This window comes from Berghia stephanieae, chromosome 8 (assembly GCF_034508935.2).
Source record: "Berghia stephanieae isolate SIO BIC M18660-M18661 chromosome 8, UCSD_Bste_1.3, whole genome shotgun sequence".
Lineage (NCBI taxonomy): Eukaryota > Metazoa > Mollusca > Gastropoda > Nudibranchia > Aeolidiidae > Berghia > Berghia stephanieae.
The window spans coordinates 33,547,807-33,574,494 of record NC_088367.1 but is presented as its reverse complement, the minus strand read 5'-3'; the positions used below and the strand labels follow the sequence as shown (position 1 = coordinate 33,574,494).

The 26,688-nt window shown below is 36.1% G+C and overlaps 1 protein-coding gene across 2 annotated transcripts in view; it reads right to left on the bottom strand.

Annotated features, from left to right (window-relative positions):
* Window positions 1-12,335: 12,335 nt before the first annotated feature.
* LOC144978547 (uncharacterized) overlaps window positions 12,336-26,688 on the bottom strand; it is a 95,855-nt gene continuing 81,502 nt past the window's right edge. For both annotated transcript variants that reach the window (XM_078924761.1, XM_078924760.1), the window contains exon 7: window positions 12,336-13,673. In XM_078924761.1, the coding sequence (XP_078780887.1) occupies window positions 13,564-13,673 (110 nt within the window). In that variant the 3' untranslated portion in view covers window positions 12,336-13,563. The remainder of the gene's footprint in view (window positions 13,674-26,688) is intronic.

Genomic DNA, 26,688 nt, shown 5'->3' with positions numbered 1-26,688 from the left:
ACGGCGCTTGCAACACATTTAGGTTATATCAGCGTCAGTAAAAAGGAAGAAAATGGGATAGTCGAAAGTTCTAGAATTACAATTAAAGAACGCAAGAGAGAGTAAGACAAAGGGGAATTGGGAACAAATAGGGATCAGATGTAGATTCCAAGAGCATACCATCAAAGTACTTAGTCTGATATCACCTATAAGTCTCACCCAGAAACAAGCACAAGATCCAACAAAGAGGAATACACTCAAATGCTTACATTTCATTATACATTAAAAAATAACAAATATAATAATACATATCAGACAGATGATTTACAAGGAAATAACTATCATCTCCCAAAACAATAACTATGCATTTGACTGTTTCCCTCCCAGTCAAGGACTCCGACCAGGTCGGGACAAAACCAAGCAATCTCATACCAAGACAAAGACAGAAAGCATGTTGGAAAACAGATATAAGGGGATAGAAGACACGTTAAGTACCTCCCTGCCCACTGTGGAGGTAGGGAACCCCACCCAGGCTACTAAGGCTAAGCTACCCCGATTGACGGCATGGCAAACCTTAAAAAAAAAGTACTTTTTACATAGTGTCAAACAAATAAAATGACATAATAATATGGTCGACATATTGTTTTAACATATAAAAGGGTATGAAATACGATAATACAAAGTGAAATACTGCATTGGATGTCCTTGGTTCGGTGGAAATTAATAAATGTGTACTCAATTAACAGAATGAATTATACGATATATAAGACCCTCCTCCCCCCCCCCCCCCCCAAAAAAAAAACAAAAAAAAACAACAACAACAACAAAACAAACACACACATACACAACCCCCCCCCCACACACACAACAAAAAAAAACAAAACAAAAAACAAAGCAAGCAAACAAAAAAAAACCCCAAAAAACAACAAAAATAACGAAAACGAAAACGAAAAAAATTAAACCCTAAAAAAATCCCCGAAAATAAAACACACACACACACACACACACACATATATATATATATATATATATATATATATAATATATATATATATATATATATATATATATATATATATAAACAAACAAGTCATGACCTCCAAACAGCATTCATTCAGTCATGGTGTTTTCTATGTTAAACAAAGGCTGAACTTACAGCAGACCGACAATCAGGTCTCTATAGGTAATACAAATTACAAATACAAATGCGAATCCACAATATTATTATAATTATAAAAGAATTAAACAAAAGCAGCTGTAAATATGAGCCTATTTTATTTGTCTGTTTAGCCAAAAAATGACCAATAATACTTCTATATTACTATGTTAAGTTTTTCCGATTTAATAACAGAGGATCAACGCGAAGCACAAGAAGGCCGGGTTTTGATGAGACAATATTGTATTTGAAGCTACCCCCAACCCCTCCCCCCCCCCCACCCCCCAAAAAACAAAAAACAAAACCAAACAAAAACTATTAAAGACAAAAACAAAACAAAGCAAACAAAAAAGCCATCGTCAATGTAAAAATGTTTACCTCATATAGCATAAAAACAACCTACACAAATCATCAAAAATTTACGAACAATGTATATATTTTTATTTTTATGCTTCCCCAGGCCAATAATATAGGCAATAGTGACAACAAATATCAACATTAAGAATATTTTTATTTGGTGGCTTTGAAGAACAAAAAAAAACCAAAAAAAAAACAAAACAAAAAAACAACGGTAAAACAAATCGGCAAGTCAAAAATGACATTGGTACATGAAAAAAAATAAATTACAACCCCTTTCAAACAAACAAAAATTACCCCCCCCCCCCCTTCCCCAAATTACATTCTCTCCCAAAACGAAAAGCATAAGGAACAAGCAAATAATCATAAACACAATAAAAAACAAACAAAAACAAAACAAAACAAAAAAACAAACCTAAAATAAAACAACAAAAAATAACAAAACAAATAAAAAGCAAAAATAAACAACAATATGTTTGATACTCAAAGGGGAATCGAGGAAAACAAAGTTTCAGCCTTTAATCTTCGTCTAAAAATAATATATTATAGTAACGAAAACTTCACGACGTAATTTATGCAATGTATTTGCCCAGTTAACATGGTAAAATTATCTGTAAAAGAATAGTAATAGTTTTGTCTCAACATAATTTGATATTGTATAATTATGTACACAGTCAAAGAAGACGCGATAAATCATCTGATAAATCTGTTGATAGAGATAACACGATTACACGGTATAGACAGTGTGCGCTTGACTAAAAAGCTCACAACATTGCCATCGGAAGTATAACGGACCAACACACAAAACTCTGTGTAACCATTAACTTTTGTTATAGTCTGGTCCATACAGTTTAGTGAGAAGTACTCATAAACGTGGATGGCAAAAAAACAATAAAAAAGACCGGAGTGACGTCATCTTCATTCTATCTATAATTCACAAGTCCAGTAACCTAATTGTACACATTTTCAGGTCTGATAAGCGAACTCGATTTTGGGCTTGTTGGATGGGGTATGTTTTGCGTTGGTTTGATAGCTTTTTTTATTTTTTATTTTTGCAATGCGTTTATAACGATTTGGGCTATCAGATACTTGCAATCAAAATACACCTTGCACGTAAATAATCGAAGCATAATGTATTTACACGTTTTATCATAATGTTTTACGTACGAATTTGCAGTCATTTTGGTAGGTATTCGATTAACTCTCTCCTTACCAGCAATTTTTCAAATTGTCTACAAAACTTCACTCCAACCCAGCACAAAAATGGATTTTTCTTACTCAAAGAGAAAAGCAAAGAGTAGGCCTACATACTATACATAATCGTGTTCAGCAAATTGAGATATACAAAACAGTATCAAGTTTTTATAGCTATAATAAACATATTTCCTTTAAATATATTGTGATGTTCAAAGGAATCAGAAAGAGAAAAATGTTGGTTGTATCGTAACGAATGTGACGATTTTCCTATGGATGGTAAGGAGAGGGTTAAGAAAACCATCAGTTGTATGAATGGAACACCCCCCCCCCCCCCAAAGGTGTTTAAAAAAGAGACAGGCTGATAATACAAATCAAAAACGACTGCAGACCTGCCTATAATTAGAAAAGTTCAAAATTCGTAGTTTTTGGGAGACAGAAATTGCATCGCTATAGTTAACTATACAGATTTAACAATTTTGCCCTCATAATGATTAAATAACACTTCAAAATCCTAAATATTGTTAATGCACGCTGGCATCAAATTTCACTTTCCATGTTTTAAAGACTTAGAGATGCTCATCAAGTTCTGAAATTGGAACCAACAAACTTTCGTAATTCCACGAATTTTACGTCTAATACGTTGGCAGGTCTGCGACTTTTTAAGTACGTAAACTATTATCTCTGGCTAAAAGGTCCTGCTCTGTCGTGGCCCTAAAAGTACTATGGAACAAAATAGACAAAGAAATAAATCAAAGACGCCCCGGACTTCGTCGGTAACTTTAGGAAACTTTTGAAAACAGGCATGTGAGTAGTAATAGTATTTGCGTTTTGTGTTACCAATAAGATTCAGTAGTCTGATGTCACGGCCTCCCAGCAACCAGCAGTCTAAACAAGGAAAACCGGAAACTTTTTATTCTTCATGCTGGCGAGAACTTTTTCACATGTCATGTGATCAGAATGTATAAAAAGTCAACACATGATCAGATTTATAATGTTTTTTCTCCTCTGGATACACTTTTATGCTCGTTGGAGAAGTATTTTATAAGGGTGTCCGCCATTGTTCCGATAGTTTAGAACTAGTAACTAAGTTACTATGCGTCATTACGAGGGAAGTGACGTTACGACTGTTGAAGCATATTCTCTTTGTATGTGTAGCATCTAAGAGCACTTTGAGGATTCTGCGCGCTGTATAAATTAATGATCACATTACATTATCTACAATAAAATACACTACACACAGGACCATTTTTTTGCCGTGAATAAAAAAAAATCCGTTTTGCTCTCTAATGCTGTATTTATCTCCAAAAAAATCAACTGCCCAACTTTGTGGTTGAGTAGATTGAGTCCCGATCAAGGCGTCGCAATTGTTTTGTTTCTAGAGGTCTTACGGCGCTTGCGACCCTTTTAGGTCATTTCAGCAAAAAGAAAGATTATAGTGATAGAGGAAAAGTTGTAGATCTGAAGCTCAAATCCCAACAAGAAACAAAGTATAAAAAATATGTTATAAATAAAATTCCCTTTATATTCATCCCAAGGGGGAAATCTGTCTCTATGGACTATTCCAATGGTAGACTGGAATAACCCAGGCGTTCTCGCAATGCAGCGACGCAAATTGAGCTAGGGCAAGGTGGTGCTCAAGGTCACACAGCGCAGCGGCGGGTGATCAAACCCGGTACCTTTCGGGCACGAAGCAAACAAAGACCGTACCGCTGAGCCACGAGTCACTGCATGACAAAGGGAATAGTGCGAAAGGGGAGGTATCGACTCCTAATAAGGGACTGTTTGTTTGTTTTGTTTTTAAGGGATTTACGGCGCTTGCGACACATTTAGGTCATATCAGCGCCAGTAAAAAGGGAAGAAAACTTGGATAGTGAAAAGATTATAGATGTACAATTAAAAGAACTTTATGAAAAAGTAAGAAAAAAGGGGACTTATTCAAAAAGGGACTGTAATTTGGACTGCCTGCCTCTAAGCTAACGATCCTTGTCACGATTAGGACGAACCCCGACCAATCTCAATCCAGAACAACAAAGACAGAGAGCAACATGGAAAGGGAAAACATAATATTATGAAGGATAGAAGACACAACAAGTAACCTCTCTGCCCACCAGCACGGGATGTCAGAAGACCCCACCCCAGAAGCCTCGCAAAAAATATAAAAAATCAGAGAAATCTATCGACTTCACTTGAGATCGATCTCGATCCCTTTTGTGTGTGAAGTGAGTGCTCTACCGACTGCGCCATCGGGACATCCCCCACAATAAACATATTATCATACATTTCATATAATATAGGATTGCATATCACTCTCTAAGTGTGTCATAAGTCTTTAACGAAGCTTCAATAATAATAATAATAATAATAATAATAACAATAATAATAATAATAATAATAATAATAATAATAATAATAATAATAATAATAATAATAATAATAATAATAATAATAATAATAATAATACATGTATAACGGCAAACAAACGAATAATGAACCAATAAAGAAAATAATACTTGATAGATCATTAGAACAGTTTTTCACAGCAACTCATTGGCTTTAGATTAATAAGAGTGGTTCACTCTTCTCAGCTTAGTAGGACGTCATATTAAAATAAGTAACACTCAACTTGTTTCCCTGTACCTTGGAAAGGGGTGACCAAAAGCAATTTGGAGTGACTGAGACCAGCCCCAAAACGTGCCCCCACCCCCTCCCCCCGACAGATTGAAAGATATTAAACAAATATGGTATAATGCACATCATGTGATAGACTTGACGCTTCCCCACACTTTAGAAAAAGAACATCGGACAGGTTTTCTTCAATGTCAAGATATATCACATAAAGCTGTTTAAAAAGTGACAAATATCAAGATATGTCATATAAAGCTGTTTAAAAATAGGGCCTATGTCACGATATACCATATAAAAATGTTTAAAAAGTGGCCTATGTCACGATATATCATATAACGCTGTTTAAAAAGTGGCCTATGTCACGTTATATCATATAAAGCTGTTTTAAAATAGGGCCTATGTCACCATATAGCATATAAAGCTGTTTAAAAAGTGGCCTATTAGCAATTTAAATGTTTTATGATTCTGAAATCACCCATCACTAACACGCATAGATAATTTCAAACAATGCTTTAAAGCTTTAAAATCACTTACCATCCCCTTTAAAAATCGTTTCAAAACAGTGTTTCAAACTTTTTCTAAGAGTTTCACCCTTGTCAACACTTTAAGATAGAATCAAATAATCTTTTAATATTCTAACATTACCATCATTACCGCACTTGTAGATAATTCAAAACGATGTGTTCATTAAAATTCCAACAGTACCACCCTTGTCAACAATTTTAGATCATTTCAAACAAATAAGGAGAGGTATAAATAAATGTAATATAATGTTTTACACTGCCGAGCATCTCATAATGGTCTTTTACAAAATCGAGTTTATGTTGAAAACATACAAGTATGTAGGATTGGGACTGACAACCAGCTGATTCAAATGCGAGAAGTGAACCCATGCAAAATAATAAGTAAAGGGCGAGTCCAAAAGAATACATTTTAAAACAAATGAAAATGAGACAAACCATAAGTCTGACTGTTTTGCCGTATTCTGGAAAACCCATATTTTAAAATTTGGCAAGAAAACTCGTCCTTCAAATATCGATCGATTTAAATGACCCTCATCTTTGCTAAAAAAAACCTCTCAAACCTGGGACTCCGTGGCGAAGTCTCAGGTTTGAGAGTTTTTTTTTTTTTTTTTTTTTTTTGGCAAGATGAGGGTCATTTAAATCGATCGATATTTGAAGGACGAGTTTTCTGGCCAAATTTTAAAATATGGGTTTTTTCAGAATACGACAGAGTATTTCTTGTTGTCTGACAATTTCACACGATCAATTGGGACGACATATAATATATATTTCTTTCCATGTGCTCAAGTCATTGGTCACATGGCAAAATGTGCTCAAAATGACCTACACAATAAATAAATAGTATTTTCGAAATATCAAACGTTGTCACCAGAGGCCTGTACCGGCCAAAATTAAAGATAACATGGTGTGCAAAGCTCGTAGGTAGACTTCACAGGTTTGATCCGCCGATCGTGAAAATCGGGGGCCTTCAGAGGTTTAATCCGCCGACCAACGATATGCCCTCCCATCTCAAAGCGGTATTATGCTGGGATGGAGTCAGTATTGAAATTCCAATTTTTAGCCACAATTTGACACATAGGATTAATTGTTATTCTTCAAGGTAAATACTAAATACAATTTGTTTGTTTGTTTTTAAGGGCGTTACGGCGCTTCCGACAATCTAGGCCATTTCAGCTCCAGTAAAAAGGAAGGAAACGGGATAATAAAAAAAAAATATATAAAATTACTATTAAAAGCACACAAGAATAGTACGACAAAGGGGAATGGTACAAACAGGGAATACATTTAGATTCCAAAAATCATACTATCATTGTGCATAGTTTGAGATCACCTAAATACAAAATTTCATACATGGTAAAAGACTCAAATTTTGTATTTCTTATCCTTTTCATTCTACTTTCACTTTTCAAGGTTTGATCCGTCCCCTCCATACTACCGTTTTGATACGACGAGTCACATATTATGAACTTTTCAAATTGACGGAATCGACTACTTGTACTTGATACCGTTCAGTAATGATAACAAATGAGTACATTTATAGAACGCTTTATGTCGAAACTCAAAGCGCTTAATTAAATGAGATTACAGTCACTGTCTTCATATCATTATTCCAACAATAATTAAGTCGACATTAAATAGTAATAATAATAATAATAATAATAATAATAATAATAATAATAATAATAATAATAATAATAATAATAATAATAATAATAATAATAATAATAATAATATACATTTGCATAGGAGCGTTATACGATAGAGAAAATACAATTTTAATAATAACAATAATAATATGTTTATGTTAATCTTTGAGTGTTATAACGGATAATAGGACATCAAGCAGATCGTTTTCAAAAAAAAAAAAAAGTAAAACAACCAAGTCTATATTATACGCTTTGTATGAAACTAAAATTCATCACTACGGAAGAGACATATCTTTTACCAGTTGACTGCAGTTCTCTGGAAATACGGGCATTTAAAAATTTGGCCAGAAAACTCGTCCTCCAACTATCGATCCATATAAAAGACCCTCATCTTGGCAAAAACTCTCAAACCCGGGACTTCGTGAAGTCTTTTTGTCTCTCTTGATGTTTGTCCGCCAATATGCAGCTATGTGATCTAGTAGTATGCCACTTGCTTTCGGATCGGAAGGTCCTGGAGTTGAATCCTTGGAAAAAAAAGACTCTTTACTCACACTCTCACCGCACTCAGGTGTAAAATGAGAACCCGGCCTTTAACAGCGTTGTCTCTGTCGGTAAAAAAATGTATTATCGCCGAACAGGCATAATTTCTCGTTCAATATGTTACGTGTTGCATACATTCCTACATACAATGATACATTGCTGCTGGCCCAGGACCCTTTGTAAAGCGCTTTGAGCACGTTAAGTGGATAGTGCGCTACATAAAAAAGCTCCCAAAATGTCACATTTGTATCCGTTCAAACGTTTATCTTGCACAAGTATACCCGCTCCCCCATTGGCTCAGTTTATTACAAAAATGCGACTAATAAGTCATTTGAATTGATCATGAAATCAAACGAAACGAAATAATTTGGCGTGGTAGGAATTTTCCATTTCGAGACAATTTGATACTTTCTGTTAGTAAAAGGATTCAATAGTCTGATGTCACGTCCCCCCCCCCCCCCCCCCCCCGTTTGTTTGTTTTTTAAAGCTGTTTCATTTATTTTTGTTTAATACTTTTTACAGTCCTCAGCCTTCTAGCAGCTTAGTATCACTATACCTTATTGTATTATATGTTCTTCTCTCTGTGTTCCACTAAATTTACTCAATTCATTGTTATATAAATGTGTACTAGGTCGATTTTATGTGTACTCGATAATATTAGCAAATATTCTCAACAAATAGACCATAAAGCTCCATTGTATCGAGTTAGCGTAACAATAAAAAAATATTTAAAATCCGTAATGTTTATATTTGGCAATGTGATACGCGTCATTAAAGGGGAATAAAATCATTGAATAATGACGATGAAACGTCAACAATTTATTTGGTAAATAGAATTCGACAGATCGACTTTATTTGCATAACCAACAATCAAATATATAATATATATACTCGTGTATATATATATATATATATATATATATATATATATATATATATATATATATATATATAAATTATAAAAACAAAAACCATGAAATAATAGTGCTCAACTGTAGGATAAAAGGAGCTATTTATAAACATTAAGATTGTTTGACTTCTACAACGTTGTTATCGAGCGTTGCTCTTATCAGGAAGTGTAAGTGAATGTAGATTGTTGTGCTTTCGTATTTTTCTAAATTCGTGTTTATGGAGGTTCGTAATTACATAAAAGGTGTTTGTTCTATGTCTGCATGAGGATGTTAGTTCGTTTCTTCTGTTGAGTGTTGCTATGTTCGGTTTCGTGATGATGAAGAATTTTTCTTCCAAGCAAAGGTTGCAAATCTTAGAAGAGGGGGAGTACGACTGTGCTCTGGAGATGATTTTCCATGTGATGCTGTGTTGTATGTTTTTTTTCTTTGAGGTTCCAAATGTGTTCGTTTAGTGTAGTAGAATGTCGTTTGTGTATGTTTCTGAAGGAAGATGTATGTAGGTTGTATCTGGTTTTGAATAAACACTCGGTGAGGCCAATGCATGTTTCTTGTTTTGGTGTGTCTGGTCGTGTAACTGTGGCTTGATAAATTACGTTTTGTGTCAGGCAATTGCCGTTTAGTGGGCATGTTGCCTGAGTCCTACATTTGCATTTTTTCTCTAGGTTGTTGCTGGGCTGAGCTGGCTGTGATAGTTTTCGGTTATTGTTGGAGGAAATAATGTTTTGTATGTTTGGCATGCAGGTGTATCTTATTTTGATGGTGTTTTTGTTCATGATTGGGTGTAGAACGTGACCGGGATGGAAGCATTTTTGTAGTAGATTGAAGAATTTGTTACCGATAGAAGTTGTCACATTCTTGCTGTAGGGTGGGTTGAACCATGTTATGTGTCGTTTGTCTTTGTCGTTTCACGAATCTAGAAAAATACGAAAACACAACAATCTACTTTCACTTCCACTTCCTGATGAGAGCAACGCTCGATAACAACGTTGTAGAAGTCAAACAATCTTAATTATCTTTCAAATGTTTATATATAATATATATATATATATATATATATATATATATATATATATATATATATATATATATATATTATACATACGGGTCTCATTGATTAAAAATATCGACATCAGAATACATCAACCTTAGCATTATAATTTATGAGTAATAGATATATAACATTAAATAGTTATCTTGACCAGTTTAAAACCAAAAGATAGATATTACGTCAATGCCTCCCCACCACACCTAGTTGCGTCAATCTTCATCACAGAAAGCTGCAACTATTTTTGGATTGGACTGGATAATGTATTGGATTGGATTGGAGAATGTATTGGATTGGATTGGATTGGATTAGAAACTGAACACAAGAGTTTTCTTCAAATGTTGTGATGTATAAAAAAAAAACAGAATGAGACAACTATTTTATTGTATCTAAGGAATGGGATGATTTTTTCCTGTAGTTGGCGTGGAGAGGGTTAAAAAGCTAAAATAAGTACTATAATTTTTAATGCAAGACCGCTAGTTTTTGGTTTATTTTTCATAAACTAATGAAATATTTTCCAAATATCTTCGGATTGGAGCATTGTTGATGTAAGTCTTCAGAATGTTTTAGTGTTAGTTGGTAGCTATGGTAACATAAATTGACAAATCCAGCTCTCATGGTTGTAACATGTTTATACGTCTCAAAGTGTATGCTGATTATTAACATATTAATACATTTGGAAAGATCAGAAAATAATCACTCTCAAAACAACACAAAAAAAAAAAACAATAACTAAAAACAAAACAAAAACAAGACGAAAAAAAATAAATAAAGCAAGATGAGTTAGTCGTGTGACGAAGGTCAATCGCCGAAAGGTAACTCGTTTAGCTATACCATGAAATAATCTCTTGCTATCGTAACCACACCTTGCTTTATTTTCGTCTCATCACACCAATGTTGAACACAGTATCGGGTATACTAATACAGTTTGTAAACATCTCATGATCATTTGAAAGGGTAAATTAGAAACATGAATAAAAAAGAAAAGAATCCAACAAAACAAATCAAAAGTTTTTAAAAAGTACACCCCCTCCCCCCACCCCCCCCCCCCCCCCCTCAAAAAAAAAATAATTAAAACGGCCGAAAGCTCGTGTCCCCAAAATACAAATTATTTATTTAACGATGCTGTAGCAATTAGCAATATAACAGTAGTAGGAAACAATGACTTGTAGATGAATTTTGGTGGCTCAAAACTTCCAAAAACGTTTCAAAGTTTAAAATTAATCCATGGAAACAAATATTCAAATTAAACAAGATGGCTGGCAAAAGCCTGCCATGTCACATCTGGATAGAAAAAAACCGAGTTAACACTTCCAATCGATACAATGGACACCTTAAAATCACCAGAGAACATATCGATGATCGGAGGATCAAAACTCTGAAGTCTAGATACATTATACGAGATTTGCGCAGCATGTTTTATCTAATTTTGGGCGGATCAAAACTGCGATGACATCAGAGGTCTTAATCCGACCAAAATTCAATAAAACATTGTGCGCAAAGCTCGTATGTTGACTTCAGAGTATTGATCCGCCGATCGTGAAAATCGGGACTTCAGAGGTTTGATCCGCCGACCATCGATATCAAGTTACAAATAACTCAGTATTTTTGTTCTATGAGCCAAACAACACAAGTATTTTCATTTTAAAGTCACTGAAAAAATGACATCCCAAAAAAATGCAATTTTCTCTGAATGATGAAATCCCGACTTGGCACGTTTTGAGGATCACCTGCCCATACGACGACCCCTGCCCTACACTCAACACAAAAACTAGCAGTAGTTTACTGACACTTGTATCGCTCATTATTTCAATAATTTATCAAATCTCTGACATAATTTTATATACCTAACATATCAAAGATGAAACACTGATAAGGAAGGCTCTGCGATGGACACCATGGGGAAAGAAGAAGCAAGGCCGCCCCAAGGAGACTTGGAGATGTACCGTAGAGAAGGACCTAAAGCAGAGAGGTCTGTCTGTTCCTCGAGATGGCCCCGAGAATAGCTGCTGACAGGACCAGGTGGAGATCCCTTGCATCGCCTCAAGTACCAGCAGGCCCGGGGAAGATTGGGTGAGTATCAGAGATCATTCGTTGCTGGAATGTTAAATGGACAGTGACAACATCAACACTCCCTAACCCATATGTAGAGCATTGAAAAACATGAATTGTCGACTCACACTAGACTTAATAAGGTACACAAGGATACATTAAGGATGATTACTTAAACGCTCCAATGTAGAACAAGATAAGAATTCACACATTTTCTACAGTGAAAGACAAATTTGGCATTTTGAACAATTTTAGATCCCGTGATTCCACAACTCTCTCTCTCTCTCTCTCTCTCTCTCTCTCTCTCTCTCTCTCTCTCTCTCTCTCTCTCTCTCTCTCTCTCTCTCTGTGTGTGTGTGTGTGTGTGTGTGTGTGTGTGTGTCTCAGCCGCTCTCATTCATATTATGGAAACGTATTTTCATCCTGATGACTTGTTCTTTTTTGATAAATGTAAAAGCATTTTCATCGAATAAAGGGAAACGTATTTAAATAAAAATTAAAACGTTATTTAATATTGCAGATTACTAATCACGCATTGACTCCAACCAAGTTTTCAAACCGTCAAATAGGATGACTTTGCCTAAAGGGGAAACTTGACCCTGTGGACTTGTAAACACACAGACAAAAAAAAAGATATCTGCAAACCCAATACAGAATAGGCGTACAGAATGTCTGGATTTCACGTGAAGTAAAACCATTCTAATTTCCCGAAATGGTCCGAAATGGTCCGTGTTGAGTATTTGGTACTGTTTTGAAGCTGTTATATTAAGTGTTTATTCGATACTTTTATATTCCACAACGTCTATGAGTCTTGGGAATTACATTGATCTGTATGAATTTTAAGCATTTTGAGTATTCTCAGCCCTGTTGGAAAATATTTTTTTCCATTGATTAAAGTAATTTTTGATCAAATGAACTGACTGGCAACATAATCAAATATACTCTCATTAGTTTAAAATCACAAAAGGCATAGTTTCCCGGTGAGGCATTTACCGTATTTGACAGCTTAATTTACAGCACAGTTGTTTTCAATCAAACAATTAAATATAAATGTCCGAAGACATTTTAGAAACTATATTTGAAAAAACAAGTAATATTTTACATTAATTATAGTATCATCATTAAACGGAAAGAACCAAAGTCGTATATATTTGGTTTTAAAAAAATATGATAGCAGTTTTGATGATAAAAAAAATCACGACATTATAACCGTCGATTTTTATCATCAACATCACAAGATTATACACGCTCAGATATCCAAAATAAAATATCAATATTATTTTCTATCAATAAGTTCCTTGCAAAACGTTCATGAACGGACGCTTTATTGAACAGCACTATTCCTCACGCATCATTCATGAACAGACACTTTACCCAACAACACCGACGTGCACTTATTTGCATATGTTATGTGTACACGTGACTCAACACTCCACTCATTTCTAAGTTGATAATTTCAGGCATCCAGTTGACTCTGTAAAAGATCATCTCCACTTGTAAAACACACCAGCCATGCATGGCAGCAATCCTATCACAATGCTTGTTGCCTTGTCGTAAAAGACTGAATCAACATCTGTGCAAGGACCAACAGCAACGGAAGCGCCAGGCCAGATCGTCCAAATAGGTTGGAAGCGGCATCGCCTGTGGAAAATAACAAATTATAAGAATAGCATTTAGGATTCAGGTGAGTATAAAGGAAAGAAGGAATTTGTTCAGCTAAACTGGCTGACGTTTAGAAAGTCCTTTAGTAGAGCCATTAGGCCCATGGGGCTGTAGTTTATCACGGTTTCTAAAGCGTGAATCGGACAATAGCAATTGCTTGCATCGCAAAGTACTTTCCGCCAGACCTTACAAATCCAGCTAGCCAATCACCAAGGGTGGACAAAAGCGTTAGAAAATATCTCGACTGCACCCAAGATCGATCTCGGTCCCTTTGCGTGTGAAGCGAGTGCTTTACCAACTGAGCTATCCGGACCCTCGACGTTTAGAAAGATGACAACTAACTCTGTTTGTTTTTATTGTAAGGGTTTTACTACTTCATTTTGTACCTTTTATAAGAATCATTTTACTCTCTTTATTTTACAATACAAATAATACAATACAAATACATCAAACACTACGCATCAATCATAGAGAGAAAGAGAGATAGATAGAGAGGGAGAAAGAAAGATAGATAGATAGAAAGAGAGAGAGAGAGAGAGAGAGAGAGAGAGAGAGAGAGAGAGAGAGAGAGAGAGAGAGAGAGAGATGATGATGATGATGCCAGATCAAGAAAACGGTCACGTTAACCGATGGTTTTCTGCCTTAAAAACGCTTCAAAGTACGTTGGGGGCATTTCGTGGCCCTGACAATTCCAATTAATTAGAGGCGAGATCATGTCCTTACTGAACACGACACATAATAAAACAACTCGGGGAAATTGCACGATGCCATGATCGCACACGCCAGATGACAGGCAGTGTTGCCAGGTTGGCGGATTTTCGGCCAAATTGGCAGATTTTTATCATCGCGTGGCGGGGAAAAATGGCCTGGCGGATGGCGGATTTTTTATGATTTGTATACCCTTTAAAACAGTAAAGGTGTAGCAATCAAGTCTAATTATTTCTTCTCCCCCCCCCCCCAATAGTGACTTTTAGGAGCATCTATTGTGCGTGTACTGTTGGCCTAGATCTATATTACACAACCTAATTAAGATTAACCGAAGGTGAAAACAAATAAAAAATCCTAGAAAACAATTCAAAGAAAACAAAATTAATTTTTAAAAAAGAAAAAGAAAAAGGAAAAACAAAATTAAAAAAATAAATATTCTGAATCCCCCCCCCCCCTCCTTCTCTTTTACGATGACGCTCCCACCCAATGCCATCTCTAACACTACTTTTACTTTGCCCTCCCCTCAACCACCCCCATCTCTATCCCCAAAGACGTTTGCCTCATCTTAATTGAGACCAGAATTAAGGCGCCTAGTGTGAATGTCGTGGATTCAACGTGATTAATCGAAGGCAGGGACTAATGAATCTTGGATGTAATCATTCCACCAACCAGCAGGCGGTTGCCATTCAAATCATCATGGCTCATCTTCCATGTCTCCGTGGTTTAACTAAAATATCCATAAAATATCCATTCCATGTCATATTAACCCTTAAAAGTCCAGACTGAAGTTCAAATCTTGACTTACTGACTTTAAGAGGCAGTTTTGGTCTTTTCTAAAAAAAAAAAAAAATTAATTACCTATATTGGGCGGTTTTAATCATTCTTTATCGTCATTATAGGTAAAAAACATTTTTGGTGAAAAACGTAAATTGTCTGTGTTGGTATCCGTTTTGCGACCTAATTTGGGGTTCTGGCATTAAAAAGAAAACAATCTTGTGGCAAACGTTCCACAAAAACTAATGAAGGAATGACCTTCACATTCTTCCTTCTTTTCAACATTGTAGCATATTGTGTCACCATAGAGAGATTTTACGGCTTTCGCTTATGGAATTTCCATTATAACATTAGAAAGTTGAGAATCAAACTGTTATGACAAAATTTATGTTAAATATGAATAATTTGGATTATAATTCAAAATACACATACCTTATCAAAGAAAAATCTCAATGGTGACATAATACGTTATCTCTGTGACAACTGGAAAATTTCAGACAAATTCATTGAATAGATTCTGAGAAACGTTTGACACAGTATCCCATACCATTAGAAAAATGACGTATTGATAAAATAGCAAAATAGCTTTCCGTTTTTCACACTTTTCTTAATACCTGTACCCTTTTCGACTGTGTTTTTCGTGCCTTTATAGTCTATTTTAAGAAGTTGGACTTTAAAAATAATATTTCTAAGATAATAAAATATCGTATTCCACCAAAATCTCAAAATCAATTTTTTGAACGATTTTGCTAATAATTATACCCAAACTTAATCTGAAAATATACAATTAAAAGCAATCTTTTAAGTGTAGTGATTTATGGAAGTGAAAGCTGGAAAATGACATCCTCCATAACACAGAAACTTAGAAACCTTTCAAAACAAGTGTTTAAAAAGAATTTGTAACATATTTTGGCCTACAAAAATATAAACAGTGGATCTATTAAATAAAGCTTACTGCACTAGCATTGAAAGCCAAATAAAAAGAAGAAAATGGCGTTGGCTGGGTCAGGTGGCCAGAATGAAAAAAGGATCACTGAAGTTCTCCGTTCAAATCTTGACTTACTGACTTTACGAGGCCTTCCGCTAGTGGGTCATCCGATCGGGACGTTTCGGCCGCCTGCCTCTCTAATCAATCGCCTATGTCAACACCTTCCACAGTTCACGGTCTTTTGTTATGAATATAACACAATATTTTTTATCCTTGGTGATTTTGGAGGCGTTTTAGATCTCTAAATAGGACAATTAAGTGAGAGAGAGAGAGGGAAAAGAGAGAGAGAGAGAGAGAGAGATCGATAGATGGATAGATAGAGAGAGAGAGAGAGAGAGCTTTTCTATCATCTATAGATAGATAGATAGATAGATAGATAGATAGATAGATAGATAGATAGATAGATAGAGAGAGAGAGAGAGAGAGAGAGAGAGAGAGAGAGAGAGAGCACATCCACCTGCTCATACCATGAACTTCCTAGTGGCTAATTTAAAAGCTGGCAACTACCGTATCATTATATTGAATGTAGAAGCCAATTGTGGATGACACTAATGACGGTGATAAGACGTTATCAACTGGACCAATCAGGAACAAGTGTGAGCTCTTTGATCAATTATACTTTTTTTTTTCAAACCAAATCTTTGCGCGGTCAAAGGGTATCGATCGACGTGCACTTATTTGCAGGTCTGATAACCCATATCATGTCAGACCTGCATCTATATATATATATAATTTTAATATTTACCACAATGTTTGAGACAGTTTACATTAATGTTTCAGGCCTAATTAGCCATCTTCAGGACTGAGTTGGTTTGTTGACTGTTGTTGTCTGTTGAAGTGGTTCCGGTTTGTAGTTGATTAACAAGAACTTCCGGCGATGTGGACACGTACCGTACATCTCATTTTTCGTGTTGAGTGTGGCTTCATGAGGGTGTCTGATTATAGTATATTTCTCTTCCAGGCATAAGCTACATTGTTTTGATGTTGGTGTGTATCCTGCTGCTTTAGATAAAATTTTCCATGAAATGTTGTGGTCTAGTCTGTTGTCTTTTAATTTCCAAATATGTTCGCTGAGTTTTGTGGATTTTTTTTGTAGTGTTTCTAAATATTGAGGTGTGGAGGGTGTATCTTGTTTTGAAATTATTTTCCGTTAGTCCTACACATTTTTCTTGCTTGTTTGTTTTAGTTTCGGTGACCGTGGCTTGGTAAATTCAACTGATTCTAAACATTGTTTGTTTAGCGGGCAATGTTCCTTATTTCTGCAGTTGCATTTTCTGGTGGGTGGGTTTTTCTCTTGTCGGTGGTTTATTAATATTTTTTTGTTGTGGCTTGAAATTATTTGTTCTATGTTGCGCATACACTCATTCGTCTGTATTGTTTCATTCATCCTGTTTTGTTGATAAAGGGGAAACCCGAAACGTCCATTTTATCTGTTTTCGTATATCAAATTAAAGATAACATTCAATTTCACGTTGTTATTTATTTCTTCGAGCTTCGAGCAGCAACATTTACGATTGAACTATTGTTCAACGTACGCATATTTTATTTTCGTTTTGTTTTCTTTCCTTCGTTTTATTTTTTTTTTACTTCTTTCCTTAATCTTTACCTGAGAGTACGGATCAACCCATAGGCTTTTAATCCAGGCTGTTATACAAAAGATGCAACCAGTACAGATGCAAGAGATAACATCTTACATACTTGCTACTTACTTACTTACATTATGCCTGATGGAGATAACATCTGCTAAGGAAATCATAATAATTATGGCTGAGGGAAATAAAATACGATTGAGATCCATTGTAATTAGGATGGAGATAGAGATAAAGGGAGTAAATCTGACTCATGAATGAACAACACACAAAACAAACGACATTTCGGCCCTATTTATTTATTAGTTTTAATTAGGATGGCCTATGTGGAAAATCAACATAGCAAATGTGACGGACCGGGTCAATTCGGTAACATGTTGAGTTGAACCCAGCGTGTACATAATATAATATGCAGGTCTGACATCCGAATCCACTTATGGGCCTAGTTTAACATTGTTGAGAAAGATAAAGGGAGTAAATGTGCCTCATAAATAAGGGAACAATAAAGTAAAGCATACCTGTATTCTAATACAATTCTATGACTTTTTTTTCGTCACATTTTCTCCCTTTATCTTTCTCTCTATTTTATCGACTCATTTAGGCTCAACCCTAACACCGACTATACCCGTAGTTTACCCGGGGTTACTTTTACCCCATGACTATTTATTACATTTTTATGAGACAAATTATAGGTGTAGTATCAAAGTTAATGTTTTTAGTTTTTGCATGTTAATGGTAGTTGAATAAAAAAAACTATAAATGCGTATGCAGATGCTCATTTTTAATACATCTTTTTTTTTCAATTTTGAAAAGTAGCAAAAATCTCTAGGGCTGAGTGAGTTAACATTGTTGTAATAGACAATATTTGGCGTCATTTTTTTGAGGCTTCCATTACAACAATGATCCCCTGAGGAATTGGGTTATCAGACCTGCAAATAAGTGCACGTCGGTTGAACTCCAAATGCCGAAAAATGAATTTTAAGTTATAAGGATCAGATAAGGCTTAAATTATAGTTGATATCTTTTAAAGTTGTCCTTCAGAGCCTTTAGGCTCAAGAAGTCGGAGTTCATCCCGGTTTCTATAGCGTGAAACGGACGATAGCAATTGCTTGCTAACCTTTGGATAGGACGCTAGTCTATCGCAAAATACTTTCCGACATGTCTAGGAGACCCAGATACCCAGTCACTGCTAGGTAGATAGACAGGGGGGTGGGGGAGGGTCAGAAAATAATCTCGACTGCACACAGGATCGAACTTGGCGCCTGTGTGAAGCGAGTGCTCTACGAACTGAGCTATCGGGACTCCTGAAATTTTCTTCTTTTTTTTTTTTTTTTTTGTAGCTCCCTAGGAATGTAGTCATTGTGCGGCTATGTAGTCTTGTGGTATGACACTCGCTTTCGGATGGGTAGGTCCTGGGTTCGAGCCTCGCTCGGCGCATAGTTAGAGTCCTTGGAAAATGCTCTTTACAAAAATTCTCTCACCGTACTCAGGTGTAAATTGAGTACCTGGCCGTTAACAGTGTTGTCTCTGTCGGAAAAAAAAATGTAATATCGCCCTGTCTAGTTCTACATGTTACGTGTTGCTGTTTGTCAGGGACCCTTTGTAAAGCGCTTTGAGCACGTTTAGTGGATATTATTGCGCTATATAAAAAGCTCAATGTTTTTTTAAAATATGGACCTTGTTTTGAATCTATATTAAGAAAATCAAGATACCAAATGTTAAATTTATTGAAACAAAGCAAAGCATAGACACCTGTATTATAATACAATCCTACGATTCCCCCCCCCCCCCCCCTTCAATTCTGAGTTAATTAACCATTACGCTATTCTCTGCCTAATGCTAAACATCGCGGATCAGTTGAATACAAAAAGTTCATTGTATAAGACAAAGTTGATGAATAAAAGCACAACTATAAACAGAGAACAAAATTCAGAAAGTATGGAGCGGGCAATTGTATCAATAATGATGAGAAAAATAGGATTTTAAAAAACAAACAAACAAAAAAAAAAACAAAAAAACAAAAAAACTAACAAACAAACAAAAAACACTTGAGCTTTCATATAGCGCAATATCCACTCAACGTACTCAAAGCGCTTTACAAAGGGGCACTGACCAACAGTAACATGTAACATGAAGAACATGACGACGCCTGTTAGGCGGTATTTCAATTTTTTTTTTCCCGACGAGACGATGCTGTTAAAGGGTCAGGTACTCATTTTACACCTGAGTACGGTGAGAGGACTCAACTATGCCTCCTCACCAATCTTCCTCCTCCTCCCCCTCTTCCCCATCTTCCTCATCCCCCTCCTTCTACTAATTCCCTCTTTGTATAATATAATCCCCAAGCGAGTATTGCTCGATGACTCCTCCCCATCCTCCCCCTCCTCTTCCCCATCCTCCTCCTCCTCCACTCTCTCCTTCTAATTCCCACTATAATCTCCAAGCGATTATTGCTTGATGACTCCTCCTCCTTCTCTCGCTCCTTCTCCTCCTCCTCCCCCCCCCTCTCCTCCTCTTCTTCCTCCTACCCATCTTCCTCCTCCTCCCCCTATCCTCCTCCTCCCCCTATCCTCCTCCTCCTCCCTCTCCTCATTCCAATTCCCACTATAATCTCCAAGCGAATATTGCTCGATGACTCCTCCTCCTTCACCCGCTCCTTCGCCTCCTCCTCCTCCTTATCCTCCTCCCCATCCTCCTCCTCCTCCCCATCCTCCTCCTCTTCCTCTCTCTCCTACTTCCCACTATAATCTCCAAGCGATTATTGCTCGATGACTCCTCCTCCTTCTCCCGCTCCTCCTCCTCCTCCTCCCCCCTCCTCCTCTTCTTCCTCCTACCCATCTTCCTCCTCCTCCCCCTATCCTCCTCCTCCTCCCTCTCCTCATTCCAATTCCCACTATAATCTCCAAGCGATTATTGCTCGATGACTCCTCCTCCTTCTCCCGCTCCTCCTCCTCCTCCTCCCCCCCCCCCTCCTCCTCTTCTTTCTCCTACCCATCTTCCTCCTCCTCCCCCTATCCTCCTCCTCCTCCCTCTCCTTCTAATTCCCACTATAATCGCCAAGCGATTATTGCTCGATGACTCCTCCTCCTCCTTTTCAATCAAATGAATTCTATCGTTGAGGGACCTAATCAATGAGGTAGAAATAAAATTCTCACCGTATCTTGAACTCATTAGTCTGATTGGGCTGACAATCTAATTGACATCTGGCACCACCAGGCAGGAGATGCCGTCAAATAGAGAAAAAAGTCGTGACATCAAACCCTCTACTCTATTGGTTCCTACATCCTTGGGAATGTGTATGCAACCAGTCCTTCCGAGTACCCAGAAGTTATAGGTTACATAAACAGAACTGACTACTACAACGACAACAACAACAACAGAACAACAACAGCAGGAGCAAAAACAACAACAGCAGCAAAACAACAGTAAAGCAACAAAAGCAGCACAGACAACAACAATAACAGCAACAACAACAACAGCAACAACAACAACAACAACAACAACAAAAAAAAAACAACAACAACAACAATCCTCAATCTCAACAGGTAATTCTTTTCTCTCCGATACCGATAACATTTCTTCCCCTATATTCCGGTTTCCCATTTTCGAGTCCTAATATTATAATTAATTTGTCAACTCGACTCCATATCTATCTCATCATATCTATTTTATCCCAAAACACAAACGCCACAAATAGCCTGATGATAGATAAATATCAACTAATAATATATCGTCTTCTGAACCACAAAACATGTATTTACAATTTTGGCCAGAAAACTCGTCCTTCAAACAAATATCTATCAATTAAGATTATTCTTATTTTAACAAAAACTCAAACCTGGAACTTTACTGAAATTTAGGTTTGATGAGAGTTTTTTGACAAGATAAGGATCATTTTAATGGATCGATATTTGAAGGACGAGTTTTCTGGCCAAAATTTTAATATAATACTTATTTTCTCCACATTACGGAAGTAGGATTTGATAATTTGTCTTTGGTGGAAACTTATCTACGTAAACAACCTATAGATATAATGAAGTTGACGTCAATCAGGTCTTTGTTATTGTATTTTGCCATCCGCGTTTATGAGTAATTCTCACTAAACTGTATTAAACTGATTATACACGATCACGGTAACACACAGTTTTGTGTGTTGGTCCGTTATACTTCCGGATAATAATAATAATAATAATAATAATAATAATAATAATAATAATAATAATAATAATAATAATAATAATAATAATAATAATAATAATAATAACCATCATCATCATCATCATCATCATCATCATCATCATCATCATCATCATAATGATAATAACAATAATAATAATAATAATAATAATAATAATAATAATAATAATAATAATAATAATAATAATAATAATAATAATAATAATAATAATAATAATAATAATAATAATCAGAAGAAGAAGAAAAACTGGCAATGTTATGAGCTTCTTAGCCAAGCGCATTCTATCTATAGATCCACTCCTGGAAGTCACAATTAGGGTAAATGGTTTATCGTGCGGCTGGCTATGTAGTCTAGTAGTATGACACTCGCTTTCGGGTCGGAAGGTCTTGGGTACGAGCCTCGTTTCGGCGCACAGATGAGTCCTCCTCGGAGAATGCTCTTTTCTCACATTCTCTCACTGTACTCAGGTGAAAAATGAGTACCTGGTCGTTAACAGCGTTGTCTTGTTTAAGAAAATTGTAATATCGCCTAACAGGTGTCATGTCCCGTCCTACATGTTAAATGTTGCTGTTGGCTATGGACCCCTTGTAAAGCGCTTTGAGCACGCTATATAAAATCTCAATTTTTTTTAAATTTAAAAATGATTTATCGTTTCGGTGACGTGAGGATGAATAGACATTTTACATGACGACGCTGATTAATCAAAGAAGAACAAAATACCAAACACAGAACATTTTGGACTCAAAACCCTTCTTCAGCCAACATAAAAAAACCCAATAAAGGCAAAAGTACATTACTAAATTCCAGATAGACGACAGAGATCTATTTTTTAAAAATTGGAAGCTGTTATAATTCATTTTTGTTTATCACATGACAATCTATTTGTTGATATTAAAAATAAAAAATGATCTACAGGGGGTTGCGGCAACGTCAGGTCATCTAGCGCCAGTAAAAAAGGAGATGGGATGGGAAAAAAATTGTATATTTAAAATTAAAAGGACCTCGATGAAAAAATATTTTAAAAGTATGCCTTTCCGCCACGACATCATAAGATATCGTCGCCTAGCACTCCAAGAAGGAAAAAAGATAATTCATCAAACCAGATGTCTGATGATGAAGATGATGATGATAATAATAATAATAATAATAATAATAATAATAATAATAATAATAATAATAATAATAATAATAATAATAATAATAACAATAATATTTCTATAGCGCCGTTCGTCGAAACCTCAAAGCGCTTTAAAAAAAAGAAAGAAGAAAAACACAGGAATCACCCATGTTGTCCAACTGAGCAAATGGGGGGGTTGGTTTATAACATTGCCCAAGGTGCCTGAAGCGGGGCTCGAACCTGGGACCTTCCGGTTCACAGTGGGATGCCTTAACCACTAGGCCACTCCACCCACCTCGAGGAAAAAAGTAAGACAAAATACAATTAATGCAGTTTAGTGAGAATTGGATTCAATAGTCTGATGTCACGTCGCCCAGCAACGGCGAGCATCGTGGTTCTAAACAAAGAAAATTGGTACTTTTTATTCTCCATACTGGCTAGAACTTTACATATGTCACGTGATCAGAGTGTATAAACGTCAGAACATGATCATATTTATAATGTTTTTCTCCTCTGGATATACTTTTATGCTCGTCGGAGAAATATTTCATAAAGGCGTCCGCCATTGTTCCGATAGTTTAGAGCCAGTTACTAAGTTACTATGCGTCATTACGAGGGAAGTGACGTCATGACTGTTGAAGCGTAGCTGGATTCAATAGTCTGATGTCACGTCGTCCAGCAACGGCGGCCATCGTGGTTCTAAACAAAAAAATCGGTACTTTTTATTCTCCATGCTGATTAGAACTTTTCATGTCTTGTGATCAGAATTTGTAAAAGTCAAAACATGAACAGATTTTTAAGTGTTTTTTTTTTCCTCTGGATACGCTTTTATTCTCGTCGGAGAAATATTTCATAAGGGCGTCCGCCATTGTTCCGATAGTTTAGCGCCAGTTACTAAGTTACCATGCGTCATTACGAGGGAAGTGACGTTCCGACTGTTGAAGCGTATTACTCATAAACGTGGATGTCAAAAATCAATAACAAAGACCCGAGTGACGTCAACTTCGTTCTATCTATAATCTAATAATAGTAATAATAATAATAATATAATTGATATGAGCTCATCTAAAGTCACGTGTTGGTCGTGGGTAGATGTAAATATGGTTTATATAATGATGTAATGACATGAGTTGTCATAATGATTGCGGGGGCGAGTCGTAGCCATCGTTAACTTATAGATAGTATGCAGATGACGTCACTCAGGCCTTTGTTATTGTTTTTGCCATCCGCGTTTGTGAGTTGTTCTCACTAAACTGTATTAACCAGACTATAAAAGTTCATGGTTACACAGAGTTTGTGTGTTGGTCCGTTATACTTCCGGATGTCAATGTTGTGAACTCCTTGGCCAAGCGCATTCTATCTATAATAGATAGTATGCGCTTGGCTAAGAAGTTCACAACTCCTTGCTATCCGGAAGTATAACTGGCCAACACACAAAACTGTGTGTAATCGTGAACGTTTATAAATAGTCTGGTTAATACAGCTTAGTGAGAATTACTCATAAACGCGGATGGTAAAAACAATAACAAAGACCTGAGTGAGGTCAACTTCAATCCATCTATAGATAGTTCGAAGTTGACATCACTCAGGTCTTTGTTATTGTTTTTTGCCATCCGCGTTTACGAGTAATACTCACTGAACTGTATTAACCTGACTATAAACGTTCATGGATACACACAGTTTAGTGTGTTGGTCCGTTATACTTCCGGATGGCAATGTTATGAGCTTCTTGGCCAAGCGCATACTATCTAAAGCCTGACAATAGAACCCCTCTAAGACTTATAGTTTGAAGTCGTGTTTTAGGCTTGTGAAGCGTCTGGTGAGTTGTCGTTAGCAAAGCTCAAGGAAACAAGTGATCCCATTGGTTGAACTATTGAATACAACTCACGATTTGTTTTCTTTTGTAGCCAAAGACTTGTCATTTGACGTCACTTGTTGGTCAGTGTCAGCGTAGCCATCGTTATGTTATAGCCTGACACTGAAATCCAAAAGGACTGGCATTTTGACGTCATTATTTGGTTTTTGCACTGCCTAGTGAGTTGTCGTAGGTCGAGCCCATGGAAACAAGTTATTTCATTGGTTGAACTATTGAATACAACTCACGATGTTTTTCTTTTGTGGCAAAAGACTGGCATTTTGACGCCATTTTTTGGTCAGTGTCAGCGTGGCCTTCGTAAAGTTATGGCCTGATACTGACCAAAAAATGACGTCAAAATGCCAATCTTTTGCCACAAAAGAAAACAAATCGTGGGTTGTATTCAATAGTTCAACCAATGAAATAACTTGTTTCCATGAACTCTACTAACGACAACTCACTAAGCGGCGCAAAATCCAAATAATGACGTCAAACTGCCAGTCCTCTTGGATTTCAGAATCAGGCTATAACATAACGATGGCTACGGTGTCAGGCCATAACACGAAGGCCACGCTGATACTGACCAAAAAATGACGTCAAAATGCCAGTCTTTGGCCACAAAAGAAAGCAAATCGTTGTCATCCGGAAGTATAATGGACCAACACACAAAACTGTGTAACCATGAATTTTTATAGCCTGGATAATACAGTTAAGTGAAAATTACCCATAAACGTGATTACGTGGATGTCAAAAATCAATAACAAATACACGAGTGACGTCAACTTCGTTCTATCTATATGAGATTCTGTAATTATAAACTATTGTTTATATTTATAGGATAATTCTTTTATTCAGCCTTTAATTAGATACGATAAGATAAGATAAACAATAATCAATAATCATGACCCGTTTTAAAAGGGGTATCATTACGTAAATGGAGGGACAAAAAAAGACGTCGCGACAACAAGAACTAGGTCGGCAAATTGAAAGAATGGACAAGGATGGATGGTCGCACACTGTCATACGCATGGCAGGAAACAGAAATGAATTTATATATATATATATATATATATATATATATTATATTCTTACCTCATTTTATACATTATTCTCACCTCATTTTACACATTTTCCAACAATGTTGTTTCATCCAGAATTCCTGGAATCATCTGGGGGGTCGTTTAGAGGTGTGTGGGCCAGGTACCACTAAACCTCCCTGATGATTCCAGGAATTCTGGATGAAACAACGTTGTTGGACAATGTGTAAAAAAAAACGAGGTGAGAATAATAAATAAATAATTCGCTTCAAGAAACTGTCCAGCACTCTACGTGTTTCCAGTTTAATCCCCTCAATTATTTATATATATAGAGATTCCGTCGCATAGGCATTCCATGAAGGAATATAGATAATCCATCAAACAAGATATATATATATATAATATACATATATATATATATATATATAACATATATATATGTATATATATATATATATATATATATATATATATATATATATATATATATATTGTACTGCAGCTAACACGGTATGCGGATAATGATGATAATTATATGGGAAAATGATAAACAACATCAAAAATCGAACGGAGTGAGTACTGTTTTCGTAATCTGCACGTGCGGAGAAAATAGCAATAATCTTCGTAGTCGTGCGGGCATGATCGGGAGGTAATTGTATAGTCAATGGGATAGTCACAGACTTTCTAGAACGGTCTAGAGTGTTAATATAATGAATGGGTGATAACAA